This window comes from Canis lupus, chromosome 22, assembly GCF_011100685.1.
Source record: "Canis lupus familiaris isolate Mischka breed German Shepherd chromosome 22, alternate assembly UU_Cfam_GSD_1.0, whole genome shotgun sequence".
Lineage (NCBI taxonomy): Eukaryota > Metazoa > Chordata > Mammalia > Carnivora > Canidae > Canis > Canis lupus.
The window spans coordinates 3,391,342-3,406,419 of NC_049243.1; the positions used below are offsets into that span (position 1 = coordinate 3,391,342).

Here is a 15,078-nt window from a genome sequence, read left to right on the forward strand (position 1 = left end):
GCTCTAGGGAGGCCTCTTAACCGCCGCGCTTGCCGCGTTGCCGTATCTGATGTGGGAAAGGAGGGCAACAACATTGTGAATTTCCTTACTGTGTGTAGACCATCGGTGACTCGTGGAAAGGGGCACAGTGACCTTCCTCTGGGAGCCCAGCCGCCTCCGGGTTAATACTTTCCTTTCCAGGCAACCTGAGCCTGATCCCTGTAGGACCCTGTAAGCCTTCTTTAATTTGTAAAAATTCCTTTGGAAATTTCCCCTTATCTCTATCCTCCAAGATAGATGTTGGGAATCATCCCCCAAGCCTGTGGCCCACTGATACACATCCGAAGGGTCTCGTGCCTGAGTTTTTATTAAACAGGAATAAATGACCTTATTTTCCCCTAATGGTAGGCCCCTCAGGATCCAGAAACCTTGTTTCCAAAATATCTTGGAGGCTTGTACTGTCCCTAACCTCCTCCCAACTTGAAAGGATATAATAATCTTCACTCTGGGAAACAAACAGGGTTGCCGAAGGGGAGGTGGGTAGGGGGATGGGATAACTGGGTGATGGGAGGAGCCCTGGGTGTTAGAGCAACTGACTAATTATTGAAATCTACATCAGAAAGTAATAATGTACTATATGTTGGCAAATTGAATTTAAAGAAATGAAACAAAAAGAAAGCATGTGATCAGTCACCTGTCACAACCCCAGTGCAGTTCTTTCTGCCCGCGGGTCCTGTCCCCATGCTTTAATAAAACCACCTTTTTTTGCAGCAAAGATGTCTCAGGAAATCTTTGTTAACCACTTGTTCCAAACCCCAACAATTTCTATATTAATATCTACTCTCAGATTCATCCAAACCCTGCATTTATCAGCCACCTGCTTTTATAATCCTCTGTGCCTTGCACATCCTATTTCTTTTTTTGTTTGTTTGGATGAATTTCTCCACCACAGGAAATTCATTGTAGCTACAGCTCAAATCAGTGTGGTACCAGGGCAAGGACAAATGATATAGAAACAACCTGGTATAAATAATTCAGAGTATTAACACAACATGGAAAAAAGTTAAACACAATCAATACATTGTGCTGGAAGGAGTTACTAGGTATCTGGGAGGAAGGAGAACCTGTTTGAGTTGTTCACACTATGCACCACCAAAAAAAAAAAAAAAAAAAGTCCCAGCTCAATCAGAGTTGTAATGAAAACAAACTAAAAACAAACAAATGACTAGTCTCTGGATGGGGAAGATTTACTTTTTTCCATTACTATAAATTAAATTTGACTTCTATCAAAGTAATGTGCATATAATCTAAAAACATTGAAAAACGAGGACGAATGGGGATGACTGTATGCACCAGTCTTGCTTTCATTCACTTTTAGCTCTTTGAACTGTTATTTCTGATATTTGCCTACATATTTCAAAGTAATATGTTTATTCTTCATGTTCTTTTTTTTATTCTTCGTGTTCTGATAAATGACTAAACATTTGTGCATCTCTCCTTCCACCGACAAATACGTCCTTTAATAGGTTATGCACCCCAAAGATGTTCTATGATATTTTCTCAAATAAAAATTGGCAACAGGGATCCCTGGGTGGCGCAGCGGTTTGGTGCCTGCCTTTGGCCCAGGGCGTGATCCTGGAGACCCGGGATCAAATCCCACGTCGGGCTCCCGGTGCATGGAGCCTGCTTCTCCCTCTGCCTGTGTCTCTGCCTCTCTCTCTCTCTCTCTCTCTCTCTCTCTGTGTGACTATCATAAATAAATAAAAAAAAATTTTAAAAAATGGCAACATATAAGAAAGGATAATACATCATGACTGAATGGAGTTATTACAGAACTACAAAGTGGGCTTAATATTTGAGAAATCAATCAATAGAATTTATTATATTAAAAAAGAAAAAAGGAACACATATAATCATCTTAATAGATGTAGAAAAAAACGAGAAAATTCAGCACTTATTAATGATTTTAGAAAGTTAAGCAAACTAGAAATAAAGGAATTTTAACAACCTGATTTAGGACATTTACAAAGACCTACAACCAACATCATAATTAATGGTTGTTATGGACTGAGTTACACCCCCTTCCTCAAATTTGTGTGTTGAAATCCTAACCCCCTGATACTTCAGAATATAACTATTGTAGAGATAGAGCCTTCATAGAGGTAATTAAGTTAAAATGGAGTCATTAGGATGCGTCCTAATCCAATATGAATGATGTCCTTAAAGAAGGGAAGATTAAAGCAAACAGAGGAAAAATCCATGTAAAAACACAGGGAGAAGATAGCCATCTGCAAGCTAAGGAGAGAGGCCTCAAAAAGCCAACCCCACCGACACCTTGATCTTAGACTTCTAGACTCCAGAATTACATGAAAATAAATGCTATTTAAATCACCTAGTCTGGTACTTCCTTATGGCAGCCCTAGGAGACCAATGCAATGATGAAAGACTAAGATTTAAGAGAAGCAAGGATATCACTTTAAGTCATCACATCGCTGGAGGTTCTAGATAGTGCAACCAATAAAATCAAGAAATATCAGTGAAAGTTACATTGGAAAGGGAGAAGTGTCTTTATTCGCAGACAATCCTAAGGAATCCACAAAAAGCTACTAAAACAAATAAGTTTAGCAAGTTCATAGAATTCAAGGTCAATATACAAAATCAATTATATTTCCATATACAGATAGTGCCCAAATTATGAGGTTCTATTTATAGTTTTTTGACTCTATGGTAGTGTGAGATCAGCATACATTCTGTAGAAACCATCATTTGAATTTTGAATTTTTATGTTTTCCCAGGGTAGCGATATGCAATGTGGTACTCTCTTGTGTTGCTGTCCAGGGGCAGTGAGATACAGCTCCCTGTACCTTTACAACCATTCAGTTTTTTATGTTCAGTGGAGTATTCAAAAAATTACATGAGATATTCAATGCTTTATTATAAAGTAATAGTAAATAATATTTAATAAATTCAGAAACTGAATCTGAAAAGCAACATCGTGGAAAATATAAAATATTAAGGGATAAATTTAGCAAAAGATGTGTAAAATCTGTACAATGAAAACTATTAGACATTCCTGATGGAAATTAACTAAAAGAGAAATACCATGATTTTGGATCAGAAGACTCCATATGGTTAAGTTGTCAAATCTCTTCATTTTTTAAAAGATTTTATTTATGTATTTGTGAGAGACACAGAGAGAAAGACAGAGACACAGGCAGGGGGAGAAGCAGGTCCCATGCAGGGAGCCTGATGTGGGACTCGATCCCAGGATCCTGGGATCATACCCTGAGCCGAAGGCAGATGCTCAACTGCTGAGCCACCCAGGTGCCCCCCTCTTCATTTTTTCAATTAAATTTAATTTTTTTAGATTTTATTTATTTATTTATTTATTTATTTATTTATTTATTTATTTATGTAAGAGAGAAAGCACATGAGAGAGAGAGAGAGAGAGAAAGAGAGCGCGCATGGCAGTTGGGAGGGGCAGAGGGAGAGGGAGAAGCAGATGCCCTGCTGAGCAGAGAGTCCAATGTGAGGCTCCATCCCAGGATCCCAGGATCATGACCTGGGCTGACAGCAGATGATTAACCAACTGAGCTACCCAGGCACCCCTGTCAAATCTCTTCAAATTGATTTACAGGGATTCAATGATATTCCAACAAAAATGCCAGAAGGCTTTTTTTTTTTTTCCCAGTAAAAATTGACAGTCTAATTTTAAAATTTATATAGCGATGAAAAGGAATTGAATATTTAAAACAACTTTTAAAAAGGAAAAACTTAGAGGATTCATATTACCTGATTTCAAGACCCAGGATAGGGACTCCTGGGTGGCTCCGTGGTTGAGCATCTGCCTTCAGCTCAGGGTGTGATCCCGGGGTCCTGGAATCAAGTCCCACATCAGGCTCCCTGCATGGATCCTGCTTCTCCCTCTGCCTGTGTCTCTGCCTCCCTTTCTGTGTCTCTCCTGAATAAATAATATCTTGGAAAAAAAAAAGACCCAGGATAATGCCACACTAATCAAGAGAGTGTGGTTTATTTGTTGATTTATTTATTTAAGAAAGAGAACAAGCACTAGGGGGGAAGGGCAAGGAAGGGGGAGAGATAGAGAGTCCTAAGCAGGGTTCATGCCTAGCATGGAGCATGATGTGGGACTTGAACCCAGGGCCCTGAGATCATGACCTGAGCCAACACCTAGAGTCAGATGCCGACTGAGCCACCCAGGCACCTGCAGACTGTGGTATTTATTAAAGCATAGGCACATAGACCAATGGAACAGAATGGAGAAGCCAGAGATAGACCTTTTTTAACAGATGGTGCTAGAACATCATCAACAACAACATATCATTTATACTTGGCGCCACGTATAACAGTTCATCAAAATGGACTGTTCCTCAATAAAAATACCTAAAAAAGTATACATTTTCTCTAAGAAAATGTAAGACAATATCTTTGTGATCTAGGTTAGGCATAGATTTCCTCTATATGACACCAAAGGCATGATTTGTTAAAACAACTGATAATGTGGACTTCAACAAAACTTAGAAATTATTCTTGTTGAGAGACACCATTAGGGACTGCATTGTATTTCACTCCTCCCCAAATTCATACGATGAAGTCCTCTCTCCTCAAATATTTTTTATTATGAGGACTTTGGGAGGTAATTAGACTTAGATGAGGTCATAAATGTAGGGTCCTCATAATGGGACTAGTGCCCTTACAAGAGACCAGAGAGCTTGATCTTTCTTTCTCCAACATGTGAGGAGAATTTAAGAAGGTAGCTGTCTGCACACCAGAAAGAGGGCTCTCACAAGGAATCAAATCTGTTGGCACATTGATCTTGGTATTCCCAGCCTCCAGAACTGAGAAACAAATGTCTGGCATATCTGGTATTTTATTATAGAAACCTGAACAAAGCAAGTTATAAACTATTTTTCAAAATGGAAAGACAAGCTACAAACTTAGGAGAAAAATGTGCAAAGCACATTTCTGATAAAGGACTTGGATCTGGAATACGTAAGGAATCCTCAAAACCCAACAATAAAGTGAAACAACCCAGTAAATAAATGGGCAAAATTACTGAACTGAGATTTCACCAAAAAGAGGTATGGGTGGCAAATAAACACATGCATGTGTTCAACATGGTGAGTCATTAAAAATTTAAGCTACACAGAGGCATACCTGTATACATGTATTATAATAATATATATATTATATATATATTTATATATTTCTTAACCACAAGGACCTATAATACCAAGTCCTGGGAGTTCAGTTAGAACTCTCACACATTCTTGGAAATGCGAAATGGTACGGCCACTTTGGTAAACAATTTACCATTTTGTATAATGTTAAGCATAGGTTTATCGTACAACTCAGCAATCCCAGTCTTAGATATTTACCCAGAAGAAATGAAAACTTATGTTTATTCAGGACCTGGATGCAAATACTTTAGTGGTTTTATTTATAATTAACAAAAGGGCAGCCCCGGGTGGCTCAGCGGTTTAGCGCCACCTTCAGCCCAGGGTGTGATGCTGGAGACCCAGGATCGAGTCCCACGTCGGGCTCCCAGGGTGTGATGCTGGAGATCCAGGATCGAGTCCCACGTCGGGCTCCCTGCGTGGAGCCTGCTTCTCCCTCTGCCTGTGTCTCTGCCTCTCTCTCTCTCTCTCTCTCTCTCTGTGTCTTTCATGAATAAATACAGAAATAAATCTTAAAAAAAAAACCGTAAATAACTGAAAGGGTCTCCAGCTGGCGAAGGGATTAATCAGCTGTAGAACAGTCATACAGTGAGGTAAATTCATACAATAAAAAACTATTCAGCAATATAAAGGAACAAACTTCTGATACATTTAACATGGATAAACTTACGTTATAGTAAGTGAAAGAAATCAGATGTAAAAAGCTACCACGTGTATGATTTATTTATTTATTTATTTATTTATTTATTTATTTATTTATTATGATTTCTTTTATATGACATTCTGGAACAGGCAAAACTATAGTCATAGGCAAAAGGTCAATTTTGCCTGGGGCTGAGCATGTGAGGAGGGCTCAAAGGGCGCGAGCTGTGGGTGAAGGAGCTGTTCTACATCTTGATTGTGGCAGTGATAACACAGTATGTGTTTGTCAAAACTCATTGAACCCTTCACTAACATGGGTGAATTTTACTATATGTATATTGTACCTCAATAATCTGACTTTTAAAACAGGCAAAAAAGAAAAGATGCAATGTGGACCTGCAGAAAGAAAAGGTGGATTGGCAATTCAGCAGTAGAGAGCTTCAGGGCAGACCAGAGCTAAACTGCTCTATTTTACCAAAGTTAAGAGTTTTCATTCTTGTTTGTGGAGTTGTCCTTTGGAGATTATTGTGTTTCCTGGGAGCTAGCCTTGGGCTGGAGCCTGAACTGGGGTGGGAGGGGGAGGGTGTTGGGGGGATATGTTCAAGGTCACAAGCATCCTGTTAAGGAGGGTGGGCTACTCCCTACGCTTAGTAGAGAATCAGGGGCTAAAGGGAGTGATGGTTGGGGGGGGGGGCACCTGGGTGGCTCACTCAGTGAAGCGTCCAACTGTGGTTTCAGCTCAGGTCATGATCTCAGGGTTGTGAGACTGAGCCCCATGCATGGTGCAGAGTTGGCTTGAGATTCTCTCCCTCTTACACTGCCCCTCCACCTGCTTATACTCTCTTACTCTCAAATAAATAAATCTTTGAAAAAAAAAATAAAAGGAGTGGTGGGTGAGGACAGCCTGTGACATTCAGGAGTCACATTTAGTAGCCAGGTTAAAGTTTTCCTTTATTGGGTTTATAATTCCGTTTTACTATCCTGAAGTCTTCAATAAAGTCTGGTTACCTGTTACAGCCTGGTCTTACCTATGCTCTGAAGAGTTGTGTAAAGATATGAAAAAAGAACAGCATCAGCCAGAGAAGCGCTGAGGTCAAGGAGAGTATCTTTGATCTCAGTTTCCTGGGGACTTGGGAGTAGTGACTGAAATGGAAGTGCCCTACAGATGAATACTGGAACAGAAGCTTCTCTCCTCCTTATTGATGTGGAGAATGAAGGCAAAAGAAAAGAAATTAAACTTCCTGATAACTTACAGCCCGTTGACAAGTGTCTGGGACAGGCAGTGTGACCTTCCCCCAGGAACTCAAGTGCCTCAATGTTCATACTTTGCTAAAGGCAAAAGGCAACCTTAGCTTGACATCAGGCTGACCTCCAGGATCCTGTGAGTCTACTTAAACATATGAAAATCCCTCTGGAAACTCCCTTTATCTCTACCTGCCCTCCTCCCCACGATATATGTTAGCAATCCCCCTCCAAGCATACGGCCCACTGATACACATCTGAAAAGTCTCATGATTAGGGCTTTACCAGACAGTAGTAATGACCTTATCCCAACAGCAGCTAGCTTTTCAAGGTCCTAGAAACCTTGCTTCCAAATTCCTTAGAGACTCACGCTATCCCTAATCCTCTCCTAACTTGAGAGCATGTCATCAGCCTCTCCTCATAACCCCAGGACAGCTCTTTCTGCTCAGGGGTCCTGTCCCTGCGCTTTAATAAAACCACCCTTTTTGCACCAAAGATGTATCAAGAATTCTTTCTTGACCGTTCGCTCCCAAACCCCAACATTTCATATTAATTACCAGTGTAGCAAACTAATATCAATGCATTTAAGCAAATCAGAAAACGATGTTTTTCTTGAAATATTTATGCATATGTAAAAAGGTGGCATGATTCACATGAAATACAAATAGTTATGAAGGGAATGAGACACCAAGCTGATGTTCTTGAATCATATAAGAGAAGTGTGAATCAACCCACTTTGTTGTCACTTACTCTATTCTAGAGAATCCACATACCACAATTCCCTTCGGCGGGGTTCCCAACTAGTTGAACGAGGTATACCAGTAGTTACTGCAGCATTAGAAGCTAACAGAGCTTCTCTCTCTCTCTCTCTCTCAAGATTTTATTTATTTATTCATGAGAGACACAGGCAGAGGGAGAAGCAGGCTCCTTGTGGGACTCGACCCCAGCACCCTGGCATCCAACCCTGAGCCAAAGGAGGATGCTCAACCGCTGAGCCACCAGGCGGCCCCTAACAGAGCTTCTTATTGCCACATCGCCTTCCTAGTTTATCCAGGTTCCCAGGTGAAGGTACCAGGCACAAGAGCCCCTCCCTTGCTCAATTCCAGCACTTTACGGGGAGAGCATTGTTCTCCTCCCAGTCTGTCCAGTGTTTGATATTCAAAGCTGTATATAACTCAAGCATCCACCTTACGGTTTTAGTATGGTATTGTACGCATGATGGCAAAATTTGAAGTTAATAAATTTAACTCACATCACAACTCAGATGTACAAAAATAATGGCTTTCTTTCTCTTTCTCCTTCCCTTCCTTCCTTCCTTTCATTTTTCTCCCCAAATCCTTTGTCCCTATTGGCATTTGGCTTTGTAGAAAATTCATTAAATATTCAATCTGGTTCAAAACAGTCCAGTTTAATAATTTAGTCAGGCCTGGGCAGCCCCGGTGGCTCAGCGGTTTAGTGCTGCTTACAGCCCAGGGTGTGATCCTGGAGACCCTGGATCGCGTCCCACATCGGGCTCCCTGTGTGGAGCCTGCTTCTCCCTCTGCCTGTGTCTCTGCCTCTCTCTCTGTCTCTCATGAATAAATAAATAAAATCTTTAAAAAAATAATTTAGTCAGGCCCCTTAAATCACAGTCTCTCTTGTTTTATTTATTTATTTATTTTTCATTTAAAAAAATATTTTATTTATTTATTCCTGAGAGACCCAGAGAGAGGCAGAGACACAGGCAGAAGGAGAAGCAGGCTTCTTGTGGGGAGCCCCATGTAAGACTCCATCCCAGGACCCCGGGGTCACGCCCTGAACCAAAGGCAGATGCTCAACCGCTGAGCCCCCTGGGCGTCCTGAGTGTCTCTTGGTTTAAACACCTGAGTTTATCTTTCTCCTCATTTTTTACTTAAGATATCCAAATGTATGAAGCCCTGTGTGTGACTTGTGACATATTGTAACACTTTTGGAAGACAGTTTCCTTGAATCCATGTGGACTTACCATGTGCCCAGGGACCAGGCAGGTAAGAAATCTGGAGTCCTCCCAGAACAACCAAGGGTGGCCGAAAGCCCCCCTCCGTCTGACTATCCCATGTTACCAAGCGGGGCCTGGTTCAGGAGATTCTTCAAGGCAACCTCCTTCCAAGGGCCTCAAAATGTTAGTGTGACGAGGCTGGGGCAAGACAGATCTGCCTTCAACATTGTTCCCAGTGGAGCAGTGATGCCAAGTTCATTCCATATTTCTTATGTAGGAGACATAGGACTATTTTTGTACATCTGAAGTTTAATTCTATTATTAACCTTATTACATTGAGTGCTAGGAACTTCGCCTCTGGTGCATCAAGATCTATCTCCCACCCTCCTCCTCCTTAGATCCAGGAGGTAAATGCAGTGACAGATGAGCAGGGGCCATCTAGCCTTTGGCATTGTTAGCTAACTAAGCTGACATTTATTGTCACAGCCCGCTTCCCATATGCTCTGCGTCATTGTTCTTCACAGTCTATCCTTCCATGTTTCCACCTGCTGTCTCTCCATGCTTGTCTACAGAGCTGTCAAGGGTTCTGGAAGCCCCTGCAGGCTTACCCAGCTTTGGTGCAGTGGGTACAAATCCTGGGAATATGATTCGACTCCATCTGCAGGTGTACACCAGCCTGCCGGAGGTTCCCACTCCTCTGCCACCACTGGGCTCAGGGGATTTTGCGTCTCCTTCCAATATTCCTTGTTTTAGATTTCCAAATTATTTGGGGGATGGAAAAACCCTCCATCTTGGACACAGTGGGCTTGGAGAGTATACAACACAGGGGCCTCCTCGGAACCACCAGGGTATCTGGCTTTCCTCTCACTTTCTCCGCTCCATCCTCTCTACGGGTGAGGTAATTCCAATTCTGTTTCCGAGGCATAAACTTTCCTCGAGTCCTTCTTGGTCCTGGCTTTTGAAACTTGAAGTCCAGTCTCCTGCCAATCCCAAATCCTTGCATTTGCATCTTACAACGTGTCCTCCACTGCTCTGCACCATCATTCTTTCCTTTAGGTGGTGTATACTGTTAACTAAGTGGAGTGAAAGGTAAAAGGTTAAAGAAAATGATAAGATGATACGAATCTTGTTATCTCAAATTCTCATCTTGACGTACAGAATTGGGTTCAGATGTTGTGCTGGAACAATCAAGTAAACGCTGTGACTCTGGGCAATTTACTTGGTTTCTGAGACTTCATTTTCCCTTCTGTAAGATGCAAGATTGTGAGGATTACTAAGAAGATGTGTATCTCTTTGTCCTTTGCCCTTGCCATTCTAGGGTCGTCTAGATAAGTGTTCCTACTATTATTTCTGAGGCTTTAAGAGAACAAAGAGCAACGTTGTGTAAACTTACAGGTGTCTATCCTGTGTTACACATCTTCCTTCACCCCTAAACTTTAGTTCAAGTGCCTATATAAATCTGGCAACTGTTTCTTTCTCTGGCAGGGGATTGGATGGGTAAAATGGAATAAGATGAAAACCAGGGAATTATGAAAAGTTTTCCCGGCAAAATAAAGGATAGGAGGAAAAATGTATATAAGGATCTGACGCTAAAAACCAGGTGTTCAGTAAATAACTATTATTCACTCAGCCATCAATAGAAGTTCAGGGTAAGCAGATATATTGAAAGTTGTTTCTACAGCACTTTGTAATTCTGTTAATTCTATAGTTGACAACAGCACAATTTATTTTTTTTGAGGATTTCAAGGGCTTCATTTCACTGTAAAAAATTTCGCAAGAGTAATTTGAACTGCATTTCAAACTCGCCTCCTTGTATGACTTCCAGTTCAAACCAAGCGTTTTTTTTTTCCTGTGCCTTGGTTGGGTTGTAATACTTGTTTCTAAGTTTGAATCAGTCTCCACCATTTCATCCATTGCATTTTCAAAGTCGTACAAGATAGCCACTTTTCTCATCTGTGTCGACGAGTTTGCAGTCATTAACTGGCTGTGTATCTAGAGCCTCTCGAGTCTAGATAGCGTTAACATGGATTGGCAGTGCTAACATTTCCAAGTTCTCTTCTATGACTCCATTTACATTTGATTCAAATACTTCAAAGTTATTTGTAAAGTGAGGTAAAAGATTTAAAAAAATTTATTTTAATTCCAGTTGTTAACATAGAGTGTTATATTAGTTTTAGGCATACAATATAGTGATTTAACACTTCCATATATCACCCAGTGCTCATCACAGCAAGTGTGCTCCTTAATCCCCATCACCTAACCAACTGGACAGTTTTCATAAGGCTTCGCTCTGGACAACAAAATGTGGAGGGCATAAAAAGTTTAATCATTTTAAGGGATTGTGAAAAAAAAATTAAAGTCTTTCCCCCAGGAAATTTCTTTCCCCTTTTCCTGCATACCACCTGCACCATTAATCTGCAAGTAGAAGGCAGGGACAAAGTGGGAGACTATTTCATTTTTTAAAAAGTCTGAGTGCCTAATGGTGAAGCAAGGTTAGCAGGTAGGAGTCCCATCATTTTACCTCACTGAATTATTTTATCAAGACTCACAGAGCTCTGAGCACAATCAAGAAGTGCTGAGGCAGGAGTGCACCTCTGCCCCTCGCTTGGGCTTCCAAAGGAGCCAGCCCCACAAGATCTGCACATTCTCCTTCTCACTCCTTGGCTTAGTCCATATTTCTGCTGTTGCTTTTCCTGTTAAGAGAGTATCGAAGACATGCCAGGAGAGATGTTTAATAGATCACCCGTGACCTAGACTTGAAAGTACATTATTAGTACATTGACTTCTTCTTTTTTTTTTTTAAGATTTTATTTACTTATTCATGAGAGACAGAGAAAGAGAGAGAGAGAGAGAGAGAGAGAGAGAGAGAGAAAGAGAGAGGCAGAGACACAGGCCAAGGGAGAAGCAGGCTCCATGCAGGGAGCCTGAGGCAGGACTCCATCCCGGGACTCCAGGATCACACCCTGAGTTTACCCATGTGCCCTTTAAATAACTGTCCTTGGACTCAGTCGGTTTGTTGTACCTGGTAACGTGACAACTGTGTTTATTAGCAATTAAAAAAAAAAAGACTGGAAGATAAGTATGTCTTACTCAGTCTGATGGGATATGTGTTCCTAATAGAAACTGGAAGGTCTGAGCCCCAGCTTTTTGGACAGAATTTTTTTTTTGGACAGATTACCCAGATCTTAATTGATTGGCAGTGATGGGCAGGAGATGCAAGAGGCACTTGAACACCAATGTCTGTTTCCCTCCCCTCTGTTTCTAACCTTACCTAACTAACTAACACCTCTTAGTGATGAAGGGAGCCTTGAGGACGGTCCTCCGTGAGTGCCAATGAAATTAAAAAGTCCTTGACAAAGTCTTGCCTTTAAGAGGTCAGAGATTTGGGGGGCTGCAAAAAGCCCCTCTCCGTTCCCTAAGCTGACACGCTGCTTGTTTTAGATTCATTCTTTTCTTTATACATTGCTGTTCTGTGCATCGGGCCACTGGGCTTCAGAAGCAGGTGCCGCAGCCTGTACAACGCTTGCCAGCCACTCCCATCTATCTGTTCCTGGGTTAGCATCTTGTACACTGAAAACTCTTGGGCACATTTTAAAGCTAGCTATCCAGGGGGGCCTCGGCGCCCAGTCGCCTGCCCAGTGGCCAGGTCTGGATGGGGCACATGTCATCTAGGCCTTCTCTTTACTTTCTTTCTTTTCTTTTCTTTTTTTTTGTTTTTTTTAAGGGATCCACTAGGAAGTGGGCCCATTTATTTAAACAATTTTTTTTTAAGATTTCATTTATTTATTCATGAGACAGAGACAGAGGCAGAGAGAGAAGCACCTGATCCCAGGACCCCAGGATCTCGCCCTGAGCCTCCCAGGCGTCCCCAGCTCAGGGTTTTCAGGGCTCAAGGTGCGCATCTCAATCCCCTTGAGAACTCCAAGAAATACCCATGTCCTGACTCCACTCCTCGGAGGATGTGTCTGGGGAAGGGAATTTTTCGGAACTGTCCTAGGTGATTGTGAGTCATCTGGATTGGTAACTGGTGGCGGATTTCTTTTCTTTTCTCTTTTCTTTTCCTTTTCTCTTTCCTTTCCTCTTTTCTTTTCTTTTCTTTTTTTTCTTTTTTCTTTCTTTTTGGAAGACTGAACAGCTCGGTGTTATTCACCGCCGCGGGCACGCACCTGGCACAGCGCAGACGCTGAGAACGCGTGAACACCCCGCGCCCCGCAGGTGCGGCCCCCGGCTCCGAGCAAGCAGCCCCGACCCCCTCCTTCCGGAGCGCGTCGCCCCAGGGGGCGTGCAGGTGGCCCGGCCGCCGCGGAGCTCCACGGGGCAAGGTCCGCGGGCCGGAGCGGGCGCGGCGGGCTCCGGGGCCCGGCACAGGGAACCCACGCCCCCCGCGCCCCCGCGCAAGGAACCCGCGCCCCCGCACAGGTCACCCGCCCCCCCCGCGTCCCCGCGCAGGGAACCCGGGCACCCCGCGCCCCCGCACAGGTACCCACGCCCCCGCGCCCCCCGCACAACTCACCCGCCCCCCACCCCCGCGCACCCGCACAGGTCACCCGCGCCCCCGCGCCCCCCGCACAGGTACCCACGACCCCGCGCCCCCGCACAGGTACCCACGCCCCCGCGCCCCCCGCACAGGTCACCCGCGCCCCCCGCGCCCCCGCACAGGTCACCGGCCCCCCCCCGCGCACCCGCACAGGTCACCGGCCCCCCCCCACCCCCGCGCACCCGCACAGGTCACCCGCGTCCCCGCGCCCCCCGCACAGGTACCCACGACCCCGCGCCCCCGCACAGGTACCCACGCCCCCGCGCCCCCCGCACAGGTCACCCGCGCCCCCCGCGCACCCGCACAGGTCACCGGCCCCCCCCCCCCCCCCGCGCACCCGCACAGGTCACCGGCCCCCCCCCCCCCCCCGCGCACCCGCACAGGTCACCGGCGCCCCCGCACAGGTCACCCGCGCCCCCGCGCCCCCCGGCGCAGGGACCCTGGGACCCCGCGCCCCCGTTCAGGGAACCTGCCCCCTCCGCGCCCTCGCGCAAGGAACCCGCGCCCCCGCGCCCCCCGCACAGGTCACTCGCGCCCCCAGCGCCGGGAACCGGGCCCCTGCGCCCCCTCCCGCCCCCCCATGCATGCAGGGAACCCAGGCGCCCGCCCGCCCGCCGCGGGGGAGGAGGGAGGAGGGAGGAGGGGGAGGGGAGGGGAGGGGGAGGGAGGGGAGGGGAGGGAGGAGGGAGAAGGGAGGGAGGGAGGAGGGAGGAGGGAGGAGGGGGAGGGGAGGGGAGGGGGAGGGAGGGGAGGGGAGGGAGGAGGGAGAAGGGAGGGAGGGAGGAGGGAGGAGGGAGGAGGGAGGAGGGAGGAGGGGGAGGGGAGGGGGAGGGGAGGGGAGGGGAGGGAGGAGGGAGGGAGGGAGGGAGGGAGGGAGGGGCGGGGCCGGAGCGCGCGGCCCGAGCGTCTGGGCCGCCGGCCGCCGCGCCTACTGCGCCTGCGCACGCCGCGAGGGGACGGGGTCGGGCTCAGCAATGGCGGCCTCCGTGTTCTACAGCCGGCGATTGGCCGCCGCCGCCCTCCGCAGCCGCGGGTCCCGGCCGGCGCTGCGGGCCGCCGCCCAGGTATTGCGGCCCCGCCGGCTCTCGCTTCGAGAGGGTCGGCAGGAGAAAGGGCGAGGTGGGAGACCCGGCTCCTGCGGGCGGGCCCGGCTCGGGGTCATTTCGCAATAGGTGACATTGGGTGACACGGGGGCGCCAGCCGGGCCGACGGGCGGCGTGTCCCGGAGGGCTGCCCGCCCTGACCGCGCGTCTCCGCGCTCGTCCTCTGCCCGGGGGAGCCCCGGCGGCGGCGGCGGCGGCGGCGGCGGCGGGGGAGGAGGGAGGGGGGAGAGGAGGGGGAGGGAGAGGGGGAGGGGAGAGGGCGGGGAGGAGCGGGGGGCGCTTCTGCGCGCAGGTGCGGCGGGGAGGAGGGGCGTGCAGGTGCGGGGGGCGGGCGGCGCCTCTGGTGCAGATGCGGGGAGCTGGGGGCGCCTCTGCGTGCAGGTGCGGGGGGGGAGGGGGGAGAGGCAGGCAGGTCGCCCCGCG

At 46.5% G+C, this 15,078-nt stretch overlaps 1 protein-coding gene across 1 annotated transcript in view; it reads left to right on the plus strand.

Moving 5' to 3' along the window:
- Window positions 1-14,526: 14,526 nt before the first annotated feature.
- Window positions 14,527-15,078, plus strand: part of SUCLA2 (succinate-CoA ligase ADP-forming subunit beta) — a 43,359-nt gene continuing 42,807 nt past the window's right edge. The window contains exon 1 of the mRNA XM_038569524.1: window positions 14,527-14,616. Within this exon, the coding sequence (XP_038425452.1) occupies window positions 14,527-14,616 (90 nt within the window). The remainder of the gene's footprint in view (window positions 14,617-15,078) is intronic.